The sequence below is a fragment of the Medicago sativa genome, chromosome 7 (genome assembly GCF_051527215.1).
Source record: "Medicago sativa cultivar Bolivia chromosome 7, Bolivia_mono, whole genome shotgun sequence".
Lineage (NCBI taxonomy): Eukaryota > Viridiplantae > Streptophyta > Magnoliopsida > Fabales > Fabaceae > Medicago > Medicago sativa.
Genome location: NC_140755.1, coordinates 18,545,149 through 18,570,625, shown reverse-complemented (window position 1 = coordinate 18,570,625; position 25,477 = coordinate 18,545,149). Strand labels below are relative to the sequence as shown.

General features: G+C 33.8%; 2 protein-coding genes across 5 annotated transcripts; both read left to right on the top strand.

The window, feature by feature from the left end:
* Window positions 1–6,101, top strand: LOC146904781 (uncharacterized). Its single transcript, XM_085722506.1, has 6 exons — window positions 1–115; window positions 1,819–2,249; window positions 3,012–3,157; window positions 3,517–3,793; window positions 4,532–4,804; window positions 5,179–6,101. Exons 2-6 carry the CDS (start codon window positions 1,941–1,943, stop codon window positions 5,662–5,664), a joined length of 1,491 nt encoding a protein of 496 aa, XP_085578632.1. The 5' UTR covers window positions 1–115; window positions 1,819–1,940; the 3' UTR covers window positions 5,665–6,101.
* A 4,736-nt stretch (window positions 6,102–10,837) lies between these two features.
* Window positions 10,838–23,787, top strand: LOC146904780 (cell division cycle protein 27 homolog B-like). 4 transcript variants are annotated; one of them, XM_085730038.1, is made up of 16 exons: window positions 10,838–11,046; window positions 12,731–12,803; window positions 13,056–13,115; window positions 13,485–13,531; window positions 13,771–13,868; window positions 14,975–15,273; window positions 15,519–15,674; window positions 16,458–16,674; window positions 18,024–18,250; window positions 18,415–18,480; window positions 20,045–20,161; window positions 21,616–21,692; window positions 22,130–22,249; window positions 22,658–22,877; window positions 22,981–23,262; window positions 23,458–23,787. In XM_085730038.1, the coding sequence occupies exons 3-16, from the start codon at window positions 13,056–13,058 to the stop codon at window positions 23,506–23,508; spliced, it is 2,037 nt and encodes a 678-aa protein (XP_085586164.1). In that variant the 5' UTR covers window positions 10,838–11,046; window positions 12,731–12,803; the 3' UTR covers window positions 23,509–23,787. The 4 variants fall into 4 exon arrangements, with proteins under 4 accessions (XP_085586164.1, XP_085586163.1, XP_085586165.1 ...); XM_085730037.1 differs by having other exon boundaries at window positions 13,006–13,115; XM_085730039.1 differs by lacking the exon at window positions 13,485–13,531 and having other exon boundaries at window positions 13,006–13,115.
* Window positions 23,788–25,477: the final 1,690 nt, after the last annotated feature.

Genomic DNA, 25,477 nt, shown 5'->3' with positions numbered 1-25,477 from the left:
AAAGAATAAACTACAGTGCATTACCATTTTTAGATGGAATAAAGATTGAAGTTTACTGATTCGATCGACGAACCGATTGCTCAACTCTCTCTCTCGCATTTTCCGTTTTTGGGTGGTGAGTTACTACTTCTCTTCTCTGAATCATATTCAAATACAAATTCATTTGTGAAAATTGGGTAATGAATGATTGCAAATTTTAATCTGTTAGTTAATTACAACAACTTCCATTCGTTTTGTTTTTTATTGTTAATGATTCATTTGTTGTCTTAGCCTATTTTGCCCAATTTGCATGTTATGCTTTATTGTTTATAATTCTACGCGTAATTGCAGAGACTAATCCTTAAATTAGATAGAATGACAATAGGTTGGAAAACTCTCCCTATATCTGGATTTGAATTCATGACCTCTAACTAAGCTGCGTTAGTTAGTTAGAATTGGAATTTTAGAATGTTAGAAAGTTGATGCTTTTTTTATGAATTCTTTTGGAATTTGGGAATTTTAGAAACTAGCGCCACTAGTGAGGAATGCAATGTTGCTTGGGGTATGCTTATAAATCCTCTTCTTATATTTATGATATATGATCTGTTACAAAACTGGAATTGGAATTTTAGAATTTTGCTATGACACTCATACGACACGACACGTGTCGTACATCTAAAACAAGTGTCCTAAATAAAATTGTTTTTTTATTTACTTCGACACTCCTTGAACCGGTGTCCGACATGTATATAATACGCATACGTGACGTGTCGGATAACTAAGGCAAATGTTTGAAACACATTTTGTTTTACTCTCTTACTTCAGCACACCATAGATACATGAGTTACATGTGTTGAGAAATGTTGATCATTAAGGAGTTATAGACATTAATTAAAGTTGATTACTAACGTTTTTATATTTTTCGATAGTAGTTGAATAAATAGAGGTTCGTATCTTGTGTTATAACTTTTTTCCATGAAATGTATGTATCTCTTTCATTTTAGACCTTCTACAAATAAATTTCTCAAATTAGATGCATATATGTATGTTTTTTACATTAGCAGTGTCGACGTGTCCAGGTGTCTGTGTCGGAGCCCAGGCTTCATATTAATAATTGTTAACCATTTACCAACCGATTCTAAAATCTCATCAGGAACAGCGTGTGCTCGATGACCCTGATTTTTTTTCTTCTTTTTTTAATAATTAAACTGTTTGATTTGTGTTGTATCGTTGCTACATTACTCATCTCTTTTGATCACACAAGGTTTTCTTTCTTTTTTTTCTTTTCAAATTCGCAAAATTGAATATGATTTATCACCATGTTCACTCCTTCAAAAATGGAAAAATGGATGCAACTGCACATTGTAAGATTTGACACGATTTCGGACTACACCCAACTTTCCCAAATGAATGCTGATGACGTAATTGAATTTATGTTTCAAACTTGTTGGTTTCTAACCCCCCCATGGGTTTGGCCTGGCGGTGAAGGCTTGAGACCTAGGAGTTTGCTCCTCTCTAGTCTAAGGCTCGAATCCCCCATATGCTAAAAATTCCTGTTGGGCCAATTCATATAGAGTTTTGCTCTGACTTCAATCTGGCCCCCTACTAATGGATGGTGGGATTGATCCCCCGGATTAGTCAGTCCGTGGACTGAATACCGAGTTTTCGAAACAAAAATCTTGTTGGTTTCTAATTTTTTTTCCAAGTACCATATTGCATAAAAAAAAAAAATTGAAAGAGGAAAAAAAATCATGTGTTGAATATTATTGATTTTGTCTTGTAAATTGTGAAATCCAATTGCTCAAATATAACATCTTTGTATATATTGAATGGTGGCAGGGATTTGGTAATATGCTGCTTGTGCTATTTGTGAAGGAACCGTCAGAGTGAAACTGCTGAATATATATATTAGGGTTTGTTATTTATTGTATAACCTGAGAAAAAATAAATAAAGGAGGAAAATGGGTAGTCCACAGTTGCCACAGAAAAGAGTGGCTTTTGTGCTGATTGATGGGTTGGGCGACGTGTCATTGCCAAGGTTGGGATACAAGACACCTCTTCAGGCAGCAAAGTTACCCAATTTGGATGGTATAGCATCTGCTGGGGTTAATGGATTGATGGACCCTGTTGAGGTTGGCTTAGCTTGTGGAAGTGACACTGCTCATCTTTCTCTGTTGGGTTATGATCCTCGAGTTTATTATCGCGGACGAGGGGCTTTTGAATCCATGGGGGCTGGATTGGCCATGTCTCCTGGTGATATTGCTTTTAAGGTTTGTCATTATATTTTCTTAATAAAGCATTGTTTTTGGATTGGAACTGGTAGACTCTACATGCTAAACTCAGCTAAAATAATTATCCACTTCCTAGACGGTTAACCGAGTGGCTTGTTTCAATTGTCAATTTGGGTCAATTTTGAGATTAAATCACCCTAGATTTTATATTTTTCTTATTTTCTTGTATAATATAGAGAGGCTTGTAGCCTATATTTTATTCTCAACACATAATAGTAAAGTCTGGTAATCCTGTGCTTGTTTTCTCTTCATTCCTTGCATTCCTGGATTTGCTTACTAGAGAGCATAATGGCAGCTTCGCACTTAATAATTCTTGTAAAGGATTCCGTGTTAAATTCTACGATTTGACTATAAGACATTTATTATTTGTCTGCTATCTATTGTTTGTCTGCAATCTGTTATTTCGAGAAAAGAGGATCAAATATTTTAGATGAGGAACATATATTTCTCAATCAATCGCTATCCTCACATTCTCGTATTCAATTTGGCTTTTTCTCTATTATCAGTAATTTACAAGAGAGTGTGTTTAACATTGTGCTTTCATTTGGAATATACTGTTGCATGCTGGCGTTAAGGTCTTAGGAGAGGTGGAAAGTCTTAGAACACAAATATAAATTGTGCATCATTTCTATGTAGTGTTAAAATAATTTCTCCTTTAACTTTACTTTTCCAAAGGAGATAAGCCTCAAATATTTTTCTGCATTGTTCATGCTAATAGCTCGATGAAATTTATTCCTGCAGTCAAATTTTGCAACTCTTGATGAGAAAACTGGAGTTGTCACTAGCAGAAGAGCTGACAGGCACTTTGAAGAAGAAGGTCCTATACTATGTGCTGCCCTTGATGGAATGAAGCTTCCATCTTTCCCTGAATATGAAGTCAGAGTCAGGTGAAGATGTCTAAGGTTGCTATAACATTTAAGGCTTAGTTTATAATGTAGGTAACCACTTGTTATGGTTAGTATTTAGTTTTTAACGTTTCGGCAATCTCCTATTTGTTGGTGCAGTCTTGAGTTTTACAGGCTTCTTGTTAGAGAAATTGTTTAAATAAATCTCTATGTTCGTCGTATCATAATTGTTGGAGGATGATCTTCAATCTAGTTTAATGATTTCAATACAAATTTTTATAATTCAACTCTCAAAGTAAAGCTGATATGTAGATGTTTACAAGTGTAGGAAGACAGGATCTTAAGATTTCAGCAGACTAATATTAACAGTTCTTTATATGTTTTTGCAATTCTTTCTGTAGGTATGCTACTGAACATAGATGTGGAGTGGTTGTCAAAGGACCAAGTTTGAGTGGAAATATATCCGGAACAGACCCGTTAAAGGACAACCGCTTACTTTTGAAAGCAGAAGCTTTAGATGATTCTCATGAAGCAAGGAACACTGCTGCTGTTGTTAATGAGTTGTCCAAGGAAATTACAAAGATTTTGGTTTCTCATCCGGTGAATGCTAAACGTGCTGCAGAAGGGAAGAATATTGCAAATATAGTCCTTTTAAGAGGATGCGGCATTCGAATTGAGGTATGTTCATAACATTGTTTACACATTTATTGATAGAACCCTGAGTTCCTGTACATGTTTTGGCCCAATTGTTGGGCCCAATCCACACAAGCACAACCTCTAGAAGCCTGTAGAAGCTGTGGGAATACAAACGGTTATAATAAATTTGGAATTTAGGCAGAATTGCAGTTATTGAAGAGAGGGAAGCCTAGAGGGTCAGTCATTAAGAAGAGAATTTCAGTTATAAAAGAGGGGGGAGTCTAGAGATGAGGCATTCAGAAAGTTCGTTAAGAGTTGTTTAGGAGAGAAGTTCTCTCTGGTCTAGGAGCTTAGCTCTGGTAGGAGTTCTCAGAACTCTGGTTTATCTTTTCAACTTTCTGTTTTCATCTTTGTAAGAGCTTTGAGCTCATCACTTTCCAGTTAAATAAATACAGTTTTGCTTTCAAATTTCGGGGTTCTATCATTTATCTTACAAACATTAAAGTAACACTTACTAAAATCACTCTTCGGTACCTTTTAATACATTTACAGTTGTGCTACTTTGAAGAAAAGCAAGCACACGTCAAATATGTAGCAATTTATATAGTCTACTTAGAAACAAAATTAACGATTTTAATTTTTATGATGATTTGCAATTTTGAGGTTACCTCTCTTGAGTTTCATGGTATGTTGTTAATTTGGATATTGTTAACTACAATGTGTGTTCAACTGTCCATGTACTAACTATTGCGTTTATTGTTTTAAAAATATCTATTACAGGTTACGCCATTTGTAGAAAAACATGGTTTGCAGCCATGCATGGTAGCTCCGACGAAAATAATTGCTGGTCTGGGCTTGTCACTTGGTATTGATATTCTAGAAGCTCCTGGAGCAACTGGTGACTATCGAACTCTACTAACATCAAAAGCAACAGCAATAGCTAAAGCACTCTCAGCTCCTTCGCAGTCTTGCCCCCAAGTTTTTGTACCTGGAGAGGATGAGCATAAAGCAGGCCGCCCAGATGGCTATGACTTTGGATTCCTTCATATTAAGGTTAAAATTTTGAGTTTTTCGTTTCTGTCTGATTTACTTCTCAGCACTTTGTCTGAAAACTTCATAGAAAAATGAGAATCCCACTTTAAAGATGAAGAGTTGTTTACCATTTGTTTCCTTGACCCATAAATAATGAGGTGATGCGGCTGCATGGTCCTCTTGGAGATTGAAACCTTCAAGAACGGAATCTAGCAAAATTAATATTAAAACTGAATTGTTTATCAACTCTAATATAAAATTAAGGGCTGAATTGTTCATCTTTTATGGAGAATGCTTCTCTTTTGTTACTTCTTCCTTTTAGATTGTTACAAGCTTTATTTATTTCTATAATTTTGAATCATTCAATTTTGATAGGATCTTATATGTTACTACAGGCAATAGATGATGCAGGCCATGACAAAGCAAGCATTCTTAAAGTCAAAGCATTAGAAGCTGTTGATACTGCTATAGGACAATTGGCAAGATTACTCTGGGAAGCAGAATCAACCGGAAACTTTCAGTTTTTCCTTTGTGTCACAGGAGACCACTCTACTCCAGTAGAATATGGAGATCATAGCTTTGAACCGGTTCCATTTGCTATTTGTCGGTTGAAGGACTTTGTTGGTGCAATTGGCGAATCCGTTGTTCGCCAAACTTCTCTTGATCCATTTCCTCTTCCAAGTGTTAAGTCTGGTGAAGACTTGACTTTTGATTTGGAAACAGAAGAGAGAGGAGACAAATGCTCTCAATCTTATAGCGGCGATTCAGTATATGAATTAAATGAAATTGCAGCTGCAAGGGGATGTTTGGGGCGTTTCCCTGGAGCAGAAATGATGGGAATCATAAAGAATTTCCTTAACCTAGATGCAGAAACTATTTAAATATATCATGGAGATTTCCAAGTTAACACTTTTCCCTCTTACTCTGAAAGCAAGTGATATGGGTGCAAAAAAAAAAAAAAAAAATCAAATTTTGAGCTTTTGTATTACTGCAAGTCTTTTCTACAAATAACAATGTAAACTCTGCTTAAATAAATTTCACTCTTGTTTTTCTTTTGTTAACAAGATTAGCAAAAGAAAACAAGCACATGACAGACAGTGGTGCAAAAGTCACTAGTGTTGATACTATGGTGCTTCTCTTCTTAACCTGTGCTGCCAGTATATGCAATTACATGTGCAGAATCAGTTTTTCTATGTATGCTTGCATCTTTCAGTCACTAGATATGAAAAATAAGTGACTGTGTTATGTTAATCTTTAAACCATAGTCTTCTTTGCTTGTTCAAATTCAAGCATCTAAATGTGAGTTTCTTCATATTAATGATTCCTGGTATTTTTGCTTCTGCCTCCAAGTGTGTCCTTATGGAATTCAATTACACTCCTTTGTTGTAATTAACTCAGATGTGTTTATCTTTACAAATTCATGTCCTATAGATTTGCTTCTCTGCCCAGCCAGAAGAACTAAAACCAAATGTAGCAGTGAGAAACAAGTAATGTAGAGAAAAAGTCATTCATCCACTTTACCATTACTTCAGTTCAAATGTATTGTTAATGCAGATTAATAATTGAGGGTGCACTATTCATTCAATGAAAGAAAAAAAAAATCATGCCACACACAATTGTTTAATCACTACATGTTTAATAACTGCTACTATCAAGCAATGACTTTCTACTATGTTAATTAGATAAAAAGCTAAAGTTCTTTTGACACCTTTTTAAAGGACATTTTGTCAGCAGAAGACCATTGACTTTTAAAGCCATTCTTATTTTGAAGGCTTGCATGGTGACTGGATTTTCTAGCATTTAATTTTTCCTAACTTTTGCTCTTGACATAAAAAGGGAACTGAAGTATTGATCTGTGTTTAGACTTAGGTTCCTTAGCTTCCTTTCTATAATATAAATATGGTTTTGCTAAAATGTTGTAGGGGACATCAATGAAGTATTAAGAGCAATATTTTGAGCAACAAAAAGAGAAATCTTATATTAGATTTGTGATACCAAAGAGTTTTAAGAGAAATTTCAGTAATCTCACGTTGGGAGAAGCCTTGGCAGTAATGAAGGTTGTAAACTTGAGACATATCAAGACATAACAGTTTTTTCTCACAACAAGACTAAAAACGTAGGATTAAATTTTAAAACCAATAAATATTGCAATACATAAATAACAAAACCTGATAATATTTACGAAAATTTTACATTCTAAGGCCAAACCAATGTAGAATTGTAAACTCACTAGTAAAATCAATAGTTTACCGATTTTATCAGAGTTTAAATGAATAAGAGATTATCGAAAAAAAGTTTACATGCGAGTTACTTTGATCTTTTTACCTAGAATCATAAACTCATCATGAACATTTAAGAGTTATCTCGACGGTTTAACAACCATGATAGGGATAATGAACTTGATACTCAACTTGACAAGTCTAAAGGCTGTCTAATTGATTTGCCCATGCACAGATATGGAATTGGAAAATGGGGATAGTTCAAGCATTGGTTATCAAGAGAATATTACTCATGAAGTGGAAATTAAAATGCCACAATTAATTTTAGTGGTATTGTCAAGGATGTACAGCTCATCAAAATGTTATTGACCTTATGATTCTTCATGAGTCTACTTACCACATTACTTCGTTTACCTTAAATAGCTATGCATGGTACTAATGCTTAGCAGAACAGAACTTTCCCAAGTATAAGTTGTTTAACTAAATTATTAGGCTACTTGAAATGAATGGATGAGATTCAAATATGTAAAACGAGAATAAAAGTGCAAGCAGACACTCATGTGTGTAGACAAAGCTACTCGAACGCCAGTACTATACTAGAGAGATTAATCACACGTTATTCTTAGAGTGTGTTTGGATGGGGGAATGTTTTGAGGGAATGTAATGTTATGAGGGAATTCAAATACTTTGAGGTGAATTCCATTGTTTGGATGGGAGAATGTAATGTAATGTTGAGGAAATGTAATGTTATGAGGGAATTCAAATACTTTGAGGTAAATTGCCTAGAATTTTAAATTCTTTAAAATTTCCAAATTACCTCATCCAAACACACTCGTGTATTTTGAAAGCAATGTTATTGTTTACTAATCACACCTTCACACAACCACTTAAACCACAATTGAGCCAATTCCTTCAATCATAAACAACCCTTTCCTAACCTACAAATTTATAGTTCAAAACAACTATAAGCCAAATAATATTCCCATCTGATTCAAGCTTACTGAACTTTTACCTGTTTACAATACACTAAACTTGAAACGTGAACCCTACTCAAATCTCACAGTACCTACCCCTATACTCCACGGTTGCTAGCTAACTGAGTCACAAGTCGACTGGTGAAAGTGAAAAGGATTAAGTGGTCTGCCATAGCAGATTTAGTGAGAAAACTTACATGTGCAATACTAGATACACCAAAGGACATAACTAAATTAAACAAAACTACTGAGTGAAAAAAATCACAGTTAAATTCTAAAAAAGAATACATGCTTTGTCCCAATAATGTGCAACAATTCATAAGGAGAAAGGACCATTTATGAAGAAGACTAGAACAAAACCAGTAATTAACACTGAAAAAAGGAACATGCATTTCAATATCTCCCATTCTTCACTATCTTTAGTCTTTCCCATACACATCTTGTTAAACGATGCATCACCATTTCCAATGGACTATCAGCAGCACAACTTCTCCAGGAAGAATGTGAACTTTCTAATCAAACAACACCTCGAACACAAATATGATTGCAAATCAAATCCTAATTTTATTTTTTAATAATATCATTAGAAAAAATTACGGCCATTGCACCACAATGTGAAGAAACAAGCCAACAACATGCATCTAAAGCCATGCATACATACAATTGGAATCCAATGAAGAACAATAAGCAAAACAAAAAATAAAAAGCATGGAAATAACATTGGTAAAGAAAGATTCATATGCCAAATGTTTCTTGCTCATACACAAGATAGTAAACATAAATGGGAAATTGAAATGCCTAATTGCATTGTAATGACTTCTTAACGGTCAACTTCGTAATAAAATCCTAAATTCTAATAATTATACTTATAACCCTCTTGGGTAAAAGCTTTAAACTTGAGATATAAAAATAACTAACTCCTCTTTTCGACTGATTGGAAGAAAGTTTTTCCTATAAATCGCCAAGTCACGAAAGAAACACTCCCCTTTAATAACACCCAAATTTTCAATTGTTTGGGTGTCTAAATTAAAACAGACTAGTTCTTTGTCATTCTTAAGACAGAATAGATCACCCTTCTTTTCTATTCCAATAGGACGACCTAGGCTAGGTAAGGGTCCGACAATGAAGAGTTTAGTCCATGATTCTTTGACATCAAGTTCACCTAAAACATATATGTGAAAAGAAGTTGTCTTTGCATGCTTTGAGATCATAGCAACGAATCCATTCAACACTGTCAAATCCAAGTAGTTCTCTACCCACTCATGAAGATAATTATCTTCCATATCACAAGGTAATAGTGTAGTAGAAAACACTTCACTGCTCAAGTTAAATGAAACCGTATATTTTTCATCATATACCCACCAATGACACACCCCATCCAAGTACACATTACGTCTTATGCCTTTGGGTAAATCCATATCATAATCAAGTGTCTTCCAAGTGTCACTTCTCTTCTTACGCTATAGACATCCACAAAAAGATCTTGGTGTTGTTGGCAGATAAGGCCAGTCAAATTCATCATCATCATGGTAATATTTACAAACTGTAAAACGTCGAATGATCTTAACATCGTCATTGACATAGTCGTAACCATATCCATTAAGATGACACTTAGTAAGTTAGTATTATTAAAAGGTAGAAGCTGAGAAGGACCAGGAGGAACACTCACCAATTCCCTAGTAGGTGGATTCCATAACGAAATAGTTTTGTCGTCAAGATCAGAGAAAAAAAGAATGTCATTGATACTGGAATCCATCATACGAAAAGTTGAAATGATTCCGGATATTCTAATTTGACCTTAGTCTCAAACATGTCACCAGATAGTAAAAACAAAGTGGAACCATCTTCGGGATTTGAAAATATTTCCTTTATATGTAGGAAGCTTATGTGTCATTGTAGAATGATTGATGCATATACATGAATTCTTTGCGGAACATTTTCATGAAAATAGGGCTTTCAAAAAAAAAAAACCATGATTTGCATGCACACTTAAATCGTCTAAGAGATTTGAGGGGTGATTTGGAAAGAATAGAGAAGGAAATGTCATTTGTCAAAAAAAAAAAAAAAAAAGAGAGAGAAGGAAATGTCATGGGATATATAGATACTACTGACCATCTTTTCAGCCTTAGGGTTTTGCCTCCGAGATAAATTCAAAGCAAACCAAGACAGTATTCAAGACGAGACTAATCTCCTTAGCATCTTATTTTTGATAATAAAGGGCAATGCGGAAGTTGAGACCTTTTTATAGACTTTTATTCCATACAAACCGAAGGTCCTTTGTATAGTTTTTTTTTTTTTAAATAGAAAAAATTTAGACTTTTTTAGAAGTCTATTTAACTAAAAAGATCGAGCTACATATCATAAAAAAAAAACCGTTTAGGTTTGTCAGACCGACATAATTTAAGTAAATATAAATAAAATTATTTATTACTAATATTATTATATTATATTATATTTTGTACTTTGAATTAAATTATAAATTTGTTAACCTTTACGATAATTTAAGTTTATTAGAATACATTATTTTTTAATATTATTATATTCCATTTTTTAAAATTTGTTATATTTTTTAATAGTATATGTTCATTAAACTGGACATTATTTTCTTCGATATTTTTTTTTAACTAAAATATTATGTTGCATTTTTTGACTCAAATATTGTATTTATTTTTTGAAAAGATCTATCGTATTTGTTGGTTGATATTTTTAATTTTTTTTTATATGTCTACATGGTGCCACTGCCAACGGAACAATTGAGATGATTGATTTTCCAAAATCACGTGACCTAATTTGAAATTTGAGAAACACATCACATGCTACAACAACCATTTTCATTCCATTTTTGAATCAAAATCAAAATCAAAATCAAAATCTCAAAATCAAAAATCAAAGATTCAAAATCCCTTTCATATCCCAGAATCGTTGAATTGAAGAAGAAGAAGAAGTGAAAACAACAATAGCATCCATGGAAGCAATACTTGTTGATTCCGTTCAAAACAGTCTTCGCCATTTCCTTCACTCCAACGCCATCTTCCTCTCTCACCGTCTCTGCGCCCAATTCCCCTCCGAGGTTCTAAAAATCCAATTTTGAAATTACTTTCTTAGATCGCTATTTGATTCTACTCTCTTTTCATAATCATGCTTTAATCTGAAAAAAAAAATTCTTAATTCAAGTTTGTTTTGGTTTATTTTTTACTGCAAGTTTATTTTTTTATTTGTAATAAAACTTAGATTTCAGTTTGTTAAGTGGTCTTCATTGTGAGTTATGTGAAATTACTGAAGTGAAATATTATGAAAAAAAATTCCTTTTCCAAGGTTTGAAAGTTAGGGTAGCACCTATAGTAGAGAAGGCACGTGAAAAATAGGTTTAGGTGGTTTGGGCATGCAGAGAGAAGACTAGTAGATTATTTATTAATGAGATTAGTCTGATCACAAGACCTAGAGATCAACGCGAAAAAATTAAAAAGTTAAAACTATAGGTCCATTTTGCGAGAGTTTAAACAATTTTGCAGCGGTTTTAGTTTTTGGCGGTTCAAAGTGGTGTGCAAGATTTTTGTCACACTTATATTTGGTTGGTTAGTGAAGGTTTACAAACCTTCATTATATTATCTTGTCAACTAAAAAAATTCCCTAATTAATAGTTGTACTATAAAAATAACAGTTTCGTAATTTATAACAGTTGTAAAATATGTAATTCATTTATTTAAAGTACTCTCCCAAGCTTTTTAGTCAAATTCCGGCACGTCAACTTTGTGCTTGATGCATATTACAACTTAAATTCAGTGTTTATATATTATAGTTTATTTTAATGGCCCACCCGAGTTTTTTCTTGCTCTGCCACTGCTAGAGATTAACAAGTTGGAGTTACATATGGTATATGATAGAGCATTATGGCATTGTTTGATCCATGTAGCCAACCCCACTTGGTGGGATGAAACTTGCTTGTTTTTTTCTTTTTTTGAGGAAGACTTGGTTGTTGTTTTTGTTTATGGTTTGAAAGTTGCTTACGTGCAGGGTTTATTTACCATGATCAGTCAGTTCTAGATATTTTGGCATGATTTGGCTGGTTATTTCACTGTCTTCAAATTAAAATGTATCTGCAAAATGCAAAGTTTTTAGCTTTTGGACTTGGGGATATTTTGTTCTACCATTCTGAAGAGTCCATGGCAGAACCAACTACTTTGTACCTTTAATTTTGTTCACAAGAAGTTTGAAGAAGAAATTTCAATTGAATAGAAAAAAGCCATTATGTAGTTAGACTTGGTTATTGACTTATTGTAATGTTTTATACATGTCAATGCTTTAGCTTTTGTCCTTAGAGTGCAATATAAACATTTTTTTTTTTGTTCAAGTAGAATAGTGGCTAGAAATTCAGCCCTTAAGATGCGCATAAGTGGAGAATCCGGGGCAATATAAACATGTTTTAATAAGTGATCTTATGACATGGAGAATTAGTCAAATATAATTAGTTGTCAGTGTAAGAGTGTTTGTTTATAGTGCTTATGTATTAAATTCTTTTTTTTGGTAACATATTAAATTCTTTATGCGTTGATGTTTATTTTTCATTTCTGTCTTTATTGGGACGTCATATACATGCCAATTCCGTATTTTATTTTAATGTGGAACTTTTTCAACTGTTACTTCTTGTTCACCATGGTCCTTTCTTTAACTATATATTCTGTGTCACTTGCTGATGATTATCCTTACTCTCTTGGTGGTATTGTTTATATTTATATTTCTTGTATGCTATACAGACAAATCTCCAATTGTTGGCTGGCTGTTACTTGCAGAGTAATCAAGCCCATTCTGCATACCATATTTTAAAGGGTATGTCGCTTTCCATATTTACGTGTCACCCAGTTTTAGAGTCACATTCCTACTTCTGTTTTTAAATATTATTATTCATGTTCTGTTTCCCGAATTTCCTTTTAGTAGATAATCGTTCTCCCTTTGGTTTGTAATTATCTCGTAGTAGTGCTTCTCATTGTATGTCTTTAGTTATTCATTTTGTCCTTATTATTGACTGAAGGAACACAAATGGCTCAATCTCGGTACTTGTTTGCAATATCATGCTTTCAGATGAATCTTCTGAACGAAGCTGAAGCAGCATTATGTCCTGCTAATGAGCCTAGTGCTGAGGTACAAGCATAATTTGTTATGTATTTCAAATTAATAATTATTTTCTGAACTATTAGTGAAATTTGTAAAAAAATTCATCTTTCATCTTTTTGTTTTATTCCAAGTCTTATCAGCTATTAGCTATTAATAACTGTTAAAGAGTTCGATGAGATAAGGCTTGAACATCGGTTTATAAGTGACTGCAATCCTCACCTTACCAGCTGGTTTTGTAAGATTGAGTTAGGCCCAACCCAAAATTCTAAGAATAACATATGACATTGGTTCTATATGTTGCTCTGTTTTAAATTGTTTTTTATTTAAGCTATAATTTGTCAGTGTATGCACTAGGTGAAGTTGAATGACTATTTTTTGTTGTCTCTTAACGTGTAGGTTCCAAATGGTTCAGCTGGTCATTATCTATTAGGGCTCATTTACAGGTTGCTTATTAGTCTTACCATCAATTGTCAAAATACATGCTGAAAATATGAATTTTTGATTATATTCTTATTGATATTTTAAATTTTACATGAAAGATTATCATGGTAGATGCTTATAGTTTAACAATTGAATTGGTAAAAGTTACATTCTTAAAATATATTGGGTGGTGTATGTAATGTGTGTGTGAGAGACATGTTCATCCTTTTAAATTCTCTTTGATTGATATTCTCCTTTTCAGATACACTGACAGAAAGAAAAATGCCGTCCATCATTTTAAGATGGCACTGTCAATGGATCCTCTAATGTGGGCTGCATATGAAGAGTTGTGCATATTAGGTATGTATGATGATATTCACCTGATTTCTTGTGCTCACTGGGCATATTTGATGAAGTATGACCATGAACTGATTGGAGACGACCTAGTTTTTAGTTTTTGGAGCTGCTTTCTAGGCTATAAAGTTGTGGTTTGTATTTTATTGAGTACTTTAGGTTTTGATTAGATAAGCAGCTTTAAACAAAAAGGACGTGTTGAAAATTTTATGCTAAGAGAATATATAGTTTTCTTCTATTCACCTTATTGAATGGCTTCTTCTATATATATATATATATATATATATATATATATATATAAAGAAGGTACATGGATTTGAGCTGGCTTTTTCCCTTTCCAATTTTACCCTTCATTTAAAGTTTTTTATTTACTATTCTATCATTTTTATAATATTACTTAAATTGTTAATTAAAAAAATAGTTAAATCCCTTTAAATAAGAACAACCTCACTATAATAGTTAAATCCCTTTAACCCACTTGGGTTGGCCTGGTGGTGTTGGTTTGGGTCTTTCGAGTGTGCTCCTCCTCAAGGTCTCAGGTTCTATTCTCCTCGGTGCAAATTTCGGTGGGTTAGTTTAGCTTAAAATAAAATTATCTAAAGAAAAAATTTGATAGATATTATCGAAAGAAAAAATTACAAGGCATCTTAATCTGTTCTTGATTAATTTTGGATTTTTTTTCCTCATTTTTTAACTATTGAAATTTGAGTTGCTGTGCTCGTGTGCTTAAGTGATATTCTTAATTTTAAAGATAGTATAGTGTTTCTGTTCAAACGTTGGTGCTATCATCATTTTGTGCATCTTTACATATCTGAATGCTTACATAAGTAGGAACATAGTTACATGCATACATATAACTATGTGAACATTAATGCATATTTAACAATTATATACCCTAAAAAAAAACAATTATATAGTTTTCCTTGTTCCTTTTTCTCAGTTAATGCACCTGCTTGTGCTATTTTTTAGGCCAATTATTTGGTGTACTTCTAGCTTTGTTTTGTTTGTCTGAAAATGTTTAGTCTGTAGCAGTCTCATTGAAAGCAGAAGCAGTTGTCATAAGCTGCTATTTCTCATCATCATTAACAGCTTACTGTTTTCTGAATATTTAGGTGCTGCTGAAGAAGCAGTTGCATTTTTTGGTGAAGCAGCTGCTCTTTGCATACAAAAGCAATACCTAAATTGCTCAACCTCTCCAAAGTTGCATTCATCAACTGAGAATTTAGTTGACACTAGACACTGTGTGTCAGAAGATGCGAGTCCAAGGCAATCGAAATTCATGCAAGGCCTAAAAGATATTTCTGGAAATCATCATGGAGCACCTGTATTGGGAGGAACTTCGGGTCAACCTATTAATAGTGGTTTTTCTAACATATCATTTTATAATACGCCAGCTCCAACGATGGCACAAGTAATTCACTGACTGTATCTTGTTTTAGATTTTTTTGTATATGTTACGTTCTGTTAAAAAATTGTGAATAAGCTAAACTACATATTAATCACAGTTTTTCTAATTTTGAACATGGTCAGTTAAATTCAGAAATATTTGTAAGAAGTGTTTTATTATTTCATAAATATTGATACAGCTCTATTGAACATGGGCTTTGTCCAGTTTTCTTTCACATGGTTGATATTTTTTTTTCAAATCTTTTGTAGTTATCAGGTGTTGCTCCTCCCCCTTTGTGTAGGAATGTGCAGCCAAATGGCTCAAATATGAGCACACAAAGTGCTGAGAGTTCTCCAAGATCAACAGTGAACTCTACTATTCAAGCCCCTCGAAGAAAGTTTGTGGATGAAGGAAAGTTAAGAAAGGTTGGGAAACTGTTGGCTCTAAATCTATTGTTGTCTGCTTCCATTGCATCACTAAATAAACTTACTTCCGTTTCTGTCTATAGACACTGATTTGAAATTCAGATTTTAATGAGTCCAATAGCTCTGTATAATGTTCCACCTAGTGGAACAAGGCTTGGTTGTTGTTGTATAGAGATTGATTTGATTTAGTGATTTAATCTTACATACCATGTCAGTTTCGGACTCTTATTTGTCTCTTGGGAGTCAGTGTTGGTATTGATTGACTATCATGAATTTTATTACAGGGCATCTTTATTTAGCTTTTGATTTCATGTTAACAATTTCGTAGTTTGTGTTTTTTTTTCTTTTAAAAAAATTAATATGATCAAATTGATCAAGAAATTTTTTGGCCAAAAGCTCTTGTTTTCCTTTTCCAAATGTGAAATAATGAAAACCAAACATATACATTGTCATGAACCAGTAGCCCCAAATGGCTAAGCTATTCGGTGAAAGAAAGTAAACAATTTTATGTCTAACACACCTCCTATGCTACATCCCTTTGGACTTGAAGTGTGACTAATGTACAGACCCACCCAAGCTTGTATTGAAATTTAACTACTATTTGGAAAGAGCGGGACTACTCGCTTTTTGAGGCTCTGATCATATAAAAAACTTAAGCTATTAGATGAAAACATATGTACGGTTACACACATAGTTTAGCTCCTAAATTTTCTGTATCTCCTCAACATCTCAGATCTCTACAGTTTTAATGTTCCTTGTGATTTTTTTTTTGTTTTGTTTCAGATTTCTGGAAAGTTATTTTCTGATTCTGTTCCTCGACGAAGTTCGAGACTCTCAGGCGATGCAAGTGTAAATGCAAATCCTAATACAACAGCTGTTTCTGGAAATGGAACTAGTTCCTCTTCTAAGCATCTTGGTGGGTCAAAACATAGCTCAAATGCATTTCGTTCTGTGACAGTTCGCAAGGGACAACCATGGGCCAATGAAAACATAGATGAAGGTGATGAATCTTTATTTATAGCACTGTTTGATATAAGTGTCTTTGAGGAATGTTAAACTTCATAAAGACTATAGTTTTGAGGAGTGTTGTCCTTCATATATGTTTTAAGATGCATCCTATCTGATGAAATTATATCTGTTTTATCTAATACTCTATGCTGCCGCATTTTGAAAAAGAGATTATAAAACCATAATTATCAATCCTGAATAGCGGCGTAGAGTAGTCTTCCCCAAAGGATGACTTCTATTTTATTAATTTTTTATATAGTAAAAATTCAGATTTGGGGAGGCACACTCCATGCAAGGCCTAGGAAAACTACCAGTGTTAACGTGGATTTGCAATGAAATTCACGTATAGCCTACCAAGTGGGGAATTCAGATGACTGCTATTGTGAAAAATAGCTGCTTAAAATGAATGATTTATACTATACACAAATAGCTGCTTAAAAATAAAAGTTGGCCCAGAATTAAAAGCATATCATTAATATTCAAAAGTTGTATTCTACAGCGTTGTCAACCACTGTAGTGCAGCAGAGCAGCCCCTGGCCTAGAACTTGCAGTAAGCAGTTCAGTGTAGCGTCCAAATGCATGTCTGGACCACTCATAAGAGAAATCCAAAAAATTTAAACATGAGGGCTTTTGATTGGTGTATTGTAGGAATTATGCAATTAAATAACATCATAACAGCATTCTTCTTCTCTTCTCATTCTGTCTCGCTTATGCTGTCATATTTCAACCTTTCACTGGTCAGTCATAGGTCGTTGGTGAGTTTATAAGTATATTGTAAAAATAAATTATATAAACTGTAAAATTTTTGAAATAGCTGGGATCCAGTTATCCACTATCTCCCTACGACGTTTGTGGGGTTCGGCTGCTACGTTTTGCGATTCAGGATTTGATAACACCACTGTTCTAAACACTCATTTGATAGGAACCTGAATTAAAAAGAATAAAATGTGTTATTGATTGGAAAACGGGAGAGAAAATGTATTACAATACAAGAGGATCTCTCCTGTAACTCTCAAGCAGTGCTCCTCAGAGAAATTTGGAATTTCCTTTGCCCAAGCCCAAAGCCTAAGATATACTCATAACACCAACTGACTTCCTTTTTCCCTCTCACTACCAGTCTTAATGAGGATAACACCACTTCGATACCTAACATAGTATTAATTCTAACCTTGTACTATGTATTCTGATTATCTAAATCAAGTACTGATGTCATACTAATAGTTCAAGCTCTATGAATTTATTAAGGATCCTAACATAGTATTAATTCTAATATTCTAATACAAAATATTTCCAAGCAGTTATTTGCGAATACTTAATGAGTCCCCATTCTGTTATCTTCAGGAAATCATAATGACATTCTAGATGATTCTCGTTTAAATATTACATCAACAACTTCTACTTCCTCGTCTACCATGGAAGCTAAATCTTATGAACAGGAAGCAGCAAATATTCCAGTTGGTGGACAAGTATTAAGTAGCTCAAAAGTCTTCACCGGTGCTTCTGAGATACTGACCCTTCTAAGAGTTCTTGGTGAAGCTTTTAGACTTGCCTGCTTGTATAAGTGCCAGGTATTAATTAACCATTGCTTTCGCAGAAAAGATGTTTATGATTTATACTCATGTACAATTTACTATTTTTTTAATAATGGATATGAAAAGGGTAAAATGAAATTACTAAATACTTTGTTGTTGATTGCATCCAGTTTTCTAATATGATTTCATTGTTGGTACAGGATGCACTGGAAACTTATCAGAAACTTCCACCTAAGCATTACAACACTGGCTGGGTTCTTTCCCAGGTAATATTGGTTGTCTAACTAGCATTCTCTGGTCTTTTATAGGAATTCTTGCTATGCGTGGTTGTCAAAACTCTCACTTAACTCCTAGAATCATACAAGTTTAGGACCTAAGTATGAAAATCGAGTAAGTTCGCTTACAAATTTGTGTGTGAACTCAAGTAGACTCGCATAGAATTGTACGTTTATGAACGGTTAAAAGAGTCTACAACATAATGGCTAAATTGAGTGATTCTTTGGGTGTGTTTGTTACATGGAATGAAAATGTATTCCCAGGATTAACTTTCCTAGGAATGTTAGAGTGGGAATTTTATTCCTAGGAAAGTTTGATAAAAGTGTTTGTTTGATGATTTGAATTCCTGGGAATTCTTTTTTAAAGCCGTGATATAATTTATTAAAATACCCCTACTGTGTAAAACATGTCTCCTCAATTTTCTCTCTATTTTTTTTCTTCTTCAAAGCATCGAATAATCAAACTAACGGATTTGATAATTTTAATTTATTATACACCAATTCATCCATGTCTATGTACTGTTACTGATACAATCAGAATCACATGAGTTTTGTTAAGTACTAATTGAATTATCCACCTTGAGTATTACAAGTGTGTAATTGTGTAATTTGTTGCAAAACCTGTGTAAAGGCAAGAAGAAAATGTGGCACATAAATAGGTAGAAACGTGGGATGCCATGCAGTTACAAGGGGTAGAAATGAACTTTTGTGATATTAATGGAGGTTAACTGCTGGGAATAAGTCATTCCCATCCTTTGTGCTGGGAATAAAAAATGGGATAATATAGTTGAAAATAATGACCGGGTATAATTAATTCCTTGGAACCTTTTTGTATGCATGTGTACCAAACATTGGAATAAATGATTCCCATCTTACATTCCCGGGAATTTAATTTGTAGAGGGGAAACAAACGCCCCCTTTGATTTTTAGAAAACCCAAAATGCAACAGCTAAATGATAAGTCTTTGTAGTGCATTAAACATTAACCTGACAGTTGTAGCACTGGACTCAACAGAAGCATCTAACATCCGAATGTGAACCCCTCTGCAAAGGAGGCAAACAAAGTTGTATTAGTCTCAACCTCGTAGTTCCCAACCGGAATGAAGTCACAGACCAGAAAACATGAACTCACCAATCTTTGCAATTTTGTAATAAACCCAACATGTCAAAGTGATGAATGGACCCGACTCTAATGAGTTGAAAATTAGCTCTTCCTAGATGGATCCAGCTCCAACAGAGGGAAGTTTAGTCTGGTCCAGTTGTCCATTATTATGTGCATGCAATGTGTTGTCCCACTTGTCCAATGCTTAAATTCAACTTTTTTATCAGAAAATTGAAAATGGTAAGGATTGTACTCTAGAACAGTTAACCATAGCCCATAGAGGCATGTATTACATGTCATGAACTAACTATTCCAAAATCTTAAGCTATTAGGTAAATATAATATTTTTTTATATAATATGATATGATAATAAGATGGTCTTTGTGCTAGAGTAGAGATTCTTACAGGTGCATATCACTGACAATCTGTTATGATACTTGGATGTTTTAAGCAGGTAGGAAAAATGTACTATGAATTTGATTATTTAGAAGCTGATCGGGCTTTTGGTCTTGCTCGTCAGATTACACCTTATAATTTGGAAGGAATGGATGTATACTCAACAGTCCTTTATGTGAGTTTATATTATATTTTATCAACTTCTTTTAGAGTGCAAGTATTAACACTAATACCTTTTTTTTTTTTTTCCTTAACTGTTTAACTTACAAGTACTTAAAGAAAAAGGAAAAGTGAGAAAAATGTTTGTATAATAGAATATAATTTTGATACATGGTAGTGGAAACTAGGCTTAGGTTTCGGCACAGAGAGAAGACATGTAGATACTGTAGTAACGAGAGTAGATCAGATGAACGACAGTCAGATGGCTAGAGGCAGAGGTCAGATGAATGATAGTCAGATCACTAGAGGCAGAGGTAGACCTATAAAACTATAAGAGACACTATTAAGAAATATTTAGATATTAATGAATTGGATCGAAATATGGTTTACGATAGAACAGTATGGTGTACTTTGATCCATGTAACCAACCCCACTTAATGGGATAAGGGTTAGCTGTTTTTTTCTTTTTTTCTTTTGAGGGGATTGTTGTTCTTGTTGATTCTGTAACTGACTAACCCCTATTTAGGCTAATAATCCTAAATTAACAAGGAAACAAGTCATGAATTTTGACGAAATGTGAAAACCATTCTTAAAAGATCACTGAAGATGTTCTTAAACATAAAAATTTGAATAACGCAAGTGATGTGTTTTTCTCTGGAGCCTTTAGGATTTATGGTTGATTTAGTGGTTCATGCATATCTTTGTGATAGTGAAAGCTTAAGCTAGGGAAAGTTCTCCTTTACCTAAGGAGTTGTTGACATACCCCGAAACTTAATATTTTTTCTTGAAGAAGAAAAAAAATCGGATACATTGTAACTCATCATTAGACATGAACTCGATACATATATTTTGTAACAATTTAAGACATAGAATTCCATCTATAATCACTCACAATATTAAAGCCTTTAGGATATATGGTTGATGTGGCTATTGAAACCTCTTGATACAGATGATATTCTTAAACATAAAAAATGAATAACACAAGTATGTGTTTTTCTCTGGAGCCTTTAGGATTTATGGTTGATGTGGCTATTAAAGCCTCTTGATACGGAAATCATGCCATTGTTAAAACCTTGTGAATTGACGGTACCAGGAGTTGATGGATAATCCTTAGAGGAAAATTAGATCCACTTTCTTGTCTGTTTCAATAATTTTGGAGGAAAATATTCTAGTTAATGCTTGCAACTAAGGATTCTGTGATTTTCCGAAACTAGTCTACAAATGACCAAATATTCTAGTTAATGCTTGCAACTAAGGATTCTGTGATTTGCTGAAACTAGTCTACAAAATATTTTGGAAGATTAATGTGTGGCAATAATCTTTTATAGCTTTATTTTTGAACAATAATCTTTTATAGCCATACTTCGTTGTAGCATTTGTTTAGCCTCCTGCTTCGTTTTATGCTTAAACTTTAAATGCATTCCTGCCATCTTACTGCTTGACGGAAGACTAATTTATCTTTGGTTGTAGCATCTAAAGGAAGATATGAAGTTAAGTTACCTGGCTCAGGAACTGATACAAACTGATCGCTTAGCTCCTCAATCATGGTAGGCTTCTATGTAACTATTACATCTCTTTGTGCATGTCCATGAGTGCTTGAGCTGTGAGCCAAAATTTCTGTATGTTTGCGAATTAATGCATTTGTTTTCAGGCCAACATCACATACCAGTTATATGTGATACATTAATAGACCTATTACCTACTTTTATTTATTTATTTGTTTGTTTTTAAGGTCTTTGGCTGCCCTTTTGTAAATTTTAGTATTGTCATATCTGAGATATCTGTTTTCAAAGCATTGTTACTAAATATACTTATCATCATAACATTGCTTTCTACTTCAGAACCACAGGAATGTAATTTTGGATAATTAGAGTTTGAGTTGAAACTTGTTTTAATTTTTTTTAAAGTTCTCCCGTACTTAGGTGTTCTATTCTGTTTATTACAATTTATCCTGGTTTATGATTAATTTTGAATGCCCTGTCAGGTGCGCGATGGGCAATTGCTACAGCCTGCAGAAAGATCATGAAACTGCACTGAAAAATTTTCAACGAGCTGTGCAACTAAATCCCAGATTTGCATATGCGCACACCCTTTGTGGACATGAGTATGAACATCATCTTACCAGAATGTTATAATTCGTGAGAATTGGTGTCCAGTATGAAGCGATTGTTGTCAACCTATACTAAAATCCTACTTTAGTACTTGTTAAGATTTTTGAGGGAAAAATTGATAGTAAATCACTCAGATAGAGTTTTATTTTAGAGGATAATTTGCAGTTTAAAACTGGCAAAGAGACATAGAAGGTTGTGGGAGTTGGTTAACTTTTAGAGGGGAAGTGCCTCCATATACCATTATTGATGGTTGTTTTTGAGGCCCTGGTTGTATTTGGGAAAGGGAATAAACACTGATTACAGTTCTTGCATTCTTTGTATTTTCCTTTCTTGTTTTCTCAATTCATATCGTTGATTTATCAGGAGCTTTTTAAGACCTTTTAATTTGTTGCCCCTCATAGGTATGTTGCTCTAGAAGATTTTGAGAATGGAATCAAATGCTACCAGAGTGCACTTAGGGTTGATGAAAGGCATTACAATGCTTGGTATGGACTTGGAATGGTGTATCTTCGCCAAGAGAAGTTTGAGTTCTCCGAACACCATTTTCGAATGGCTTTCCAAATTAATCCATACTCATCTGTTATATTGTCATACCTTGGTACTGCTTTGCACGCTTTAAAGGTTGATCTCTTGCTGCACTGATTGTAATGCTGCAAATAAGAATTACATTTCTTCTGCTTTCGTTTTGTATTCTAAACTGGTGCTATCTTCCATAATTTGACAGAGAAGCGAGGAAGCACTAGTGGTAATGGAGAAGGCTATTATGGCAGATAAGAAAAATCCTGTTCCAATGTATCAGAAGGCCAATATACTAATGAGCTTGGAAAAATTCGATGAGGCTTTGGAAGTCCTAGAGGAGCTTAAAGAGTATGCTCCCCGCGAAATTAGTGTCTACGCTTTGATGGGAAGGATCTATAAAAGGCGTAACATGCATGAGAGAGCAATGCTTCATTATGGTATTGCTTTGGATTTGAAACCTTCTGCAACAGATGCTGCTGCTATTAAGGTGATACAGTCGTTTTATCTAAACTGGTCAATAATGTTCACAATTACATTTACTTATCTAAATCTTTATTCCATCTGATTGGTTGTGCGAAAGTGAAAGTCGAGTTATTTACTATGTCCATATACTGTTGAATACCATGCTGGGAAGTGGCTATTGTCACTTTTTATGCGACTTATCTACTTTCATTTTTAACAGGCTGCCATAGAGAAATTACATGTACCGGATGAGATGGATGACAACTTGTAGCTCTACATGTGAAGTGAAGAACTGATAACTTTGGTGCAGTTTATCTGCATACAAATCCTTTACTGTAAGGATTTGGCTGTGCTTGTGCTTGTGCTTTCGGCATTGTGCATAGAAGCTGTAAAAAATGGGTCCATCTAGTTGGTGGGTCTGAGTTTTGTCGGAGAATCATGTATACTTAATAAGAGGACACGATTGCAACAGAGGTAACAAGAAGCTCTCATACCTGTGAGGAAAAATATATGTATCAATAGTTCATCAATTCATTTATTTGTTCATAAATTAGATTAATAGTGTTTTACTCCTGTTTAATATTATTAGTAGTGCTAAATAGCTGATTTTTTTTCATCATTTTCCACCTCCATTATGCCTGAAGAATCTCTCTCCCCCCTCTCTCATTTAACTTCATTAAAAAAACGGCAAAACTATAAGGGTCTTGCTAACTTGTACCATAAGGGTACATGTTAAAAATAGAAATATTTTCTTAAATTTTGAGCATTCAATTAATCAAAAGTAAAAAAAAAATAAAATAAATCAAATGCATTGATTATAACACAATTTCTACTTTTGACTCGTTAACTTGTGTCTTAAGGGCACTTAGCATTTCCCAAACTATAATAATAAACTGTTATTAATTGTGTCTACAATCTTCAATCAATATTTAAAAGCGAAATAATATTTATAGAATCATTTTAGGACAATTTTTGTACAGATCTCTCTCTTAAAGTCGTTTGCACAAACCAAGTTTATAAAAATTTAAAAGCCTCCCCTTATACACTTCATTTATAGCTACTCTTCCCTTCTCTTTTTTTATAATCTTCTGATGTGGGACTCTTCTAATACTGGTTTTTATATTTATCAGTTTGAAAGTATAAGCTGAAGGGTGTAGTAGTGATCAATGTGAGACTATTTTTATACTATTATTAATTTTAACACTCGGACTTTATTTCATTTATATTTTATAAAAATTGTTGTTCAAATTAACAATTTCTTTTATAAACATGCACGTTGAAATTTTGGTATACTTGTTATTGGGTTAGGGTCGGATAATTTGATCTATTTTTGTTTTATAATTAAGTTGAAATTTTGATTTACAAGTCGATTATGCTTAAGCGAGTTTACTTAAATTCTTAAGTTTGACAACCTTATTGGAAATCTATAGCCAATATTTTTTTAAGGGAAAGATGCTTATAGCACTTCGTTAATAAGGAGTTATACATGTGGTACATCAAAATAAGTTATGGAGCTGGTTGAAAATGTGGCTATCTCTATTAACGCATGAGCGATCTTGAAAATGTGGCTATCTCTATTAACGCATGAGCGATCTCATTTGTTTGTCTCTGATTAAATTTGTGGTGTTGGCTTGAGACATTGGAGTGCCTCTTTAATGTCTCAGGTTCAATTCTCTCCAATATCAATTTAGGTGAACTGGTTTAGTTTGTTGAAATTAAAAACACGAGAGTTTTTGAAGTGAGATGCAAAACCAAGTATACAAGCTAATCTAACATGTCCAACTTCTATAGCATCCTCTTGATTTGTTTAAGGCATCTTTTGTACACATCGGAGAAAACTACATGGTTTTTGTGAGCTCAAAATCTCCTTCATCATCCCGCAAACACATTCACATGCTTGTGCTATTTTGTTGGATGGAGAAAGAGGCATCTACGACACATTTAAGCCTCCCTCATTGTGGGAGTTGCAATTGCACTTGCGGTGAATTCAATGCTGCCACATTGTTCCCCGTCACTACTGTCACGATACTTGTTGTTTGCTTCGTGTGAGGACTGATGGCTACTGTTGCGTCCGCTAAATTTAAGGATTAGAATGAACACGACGGCATATGTTAGTCGTGGTGTTCGCTACCAACGAATCCTCCATCGACCAATGTGTCCTCTCCACTACCCGCGAACTTAATTCATTAACATCTTGCCTCACCTTGTGCTTCCAAATACTCCAGAATGCAACCGTTCGA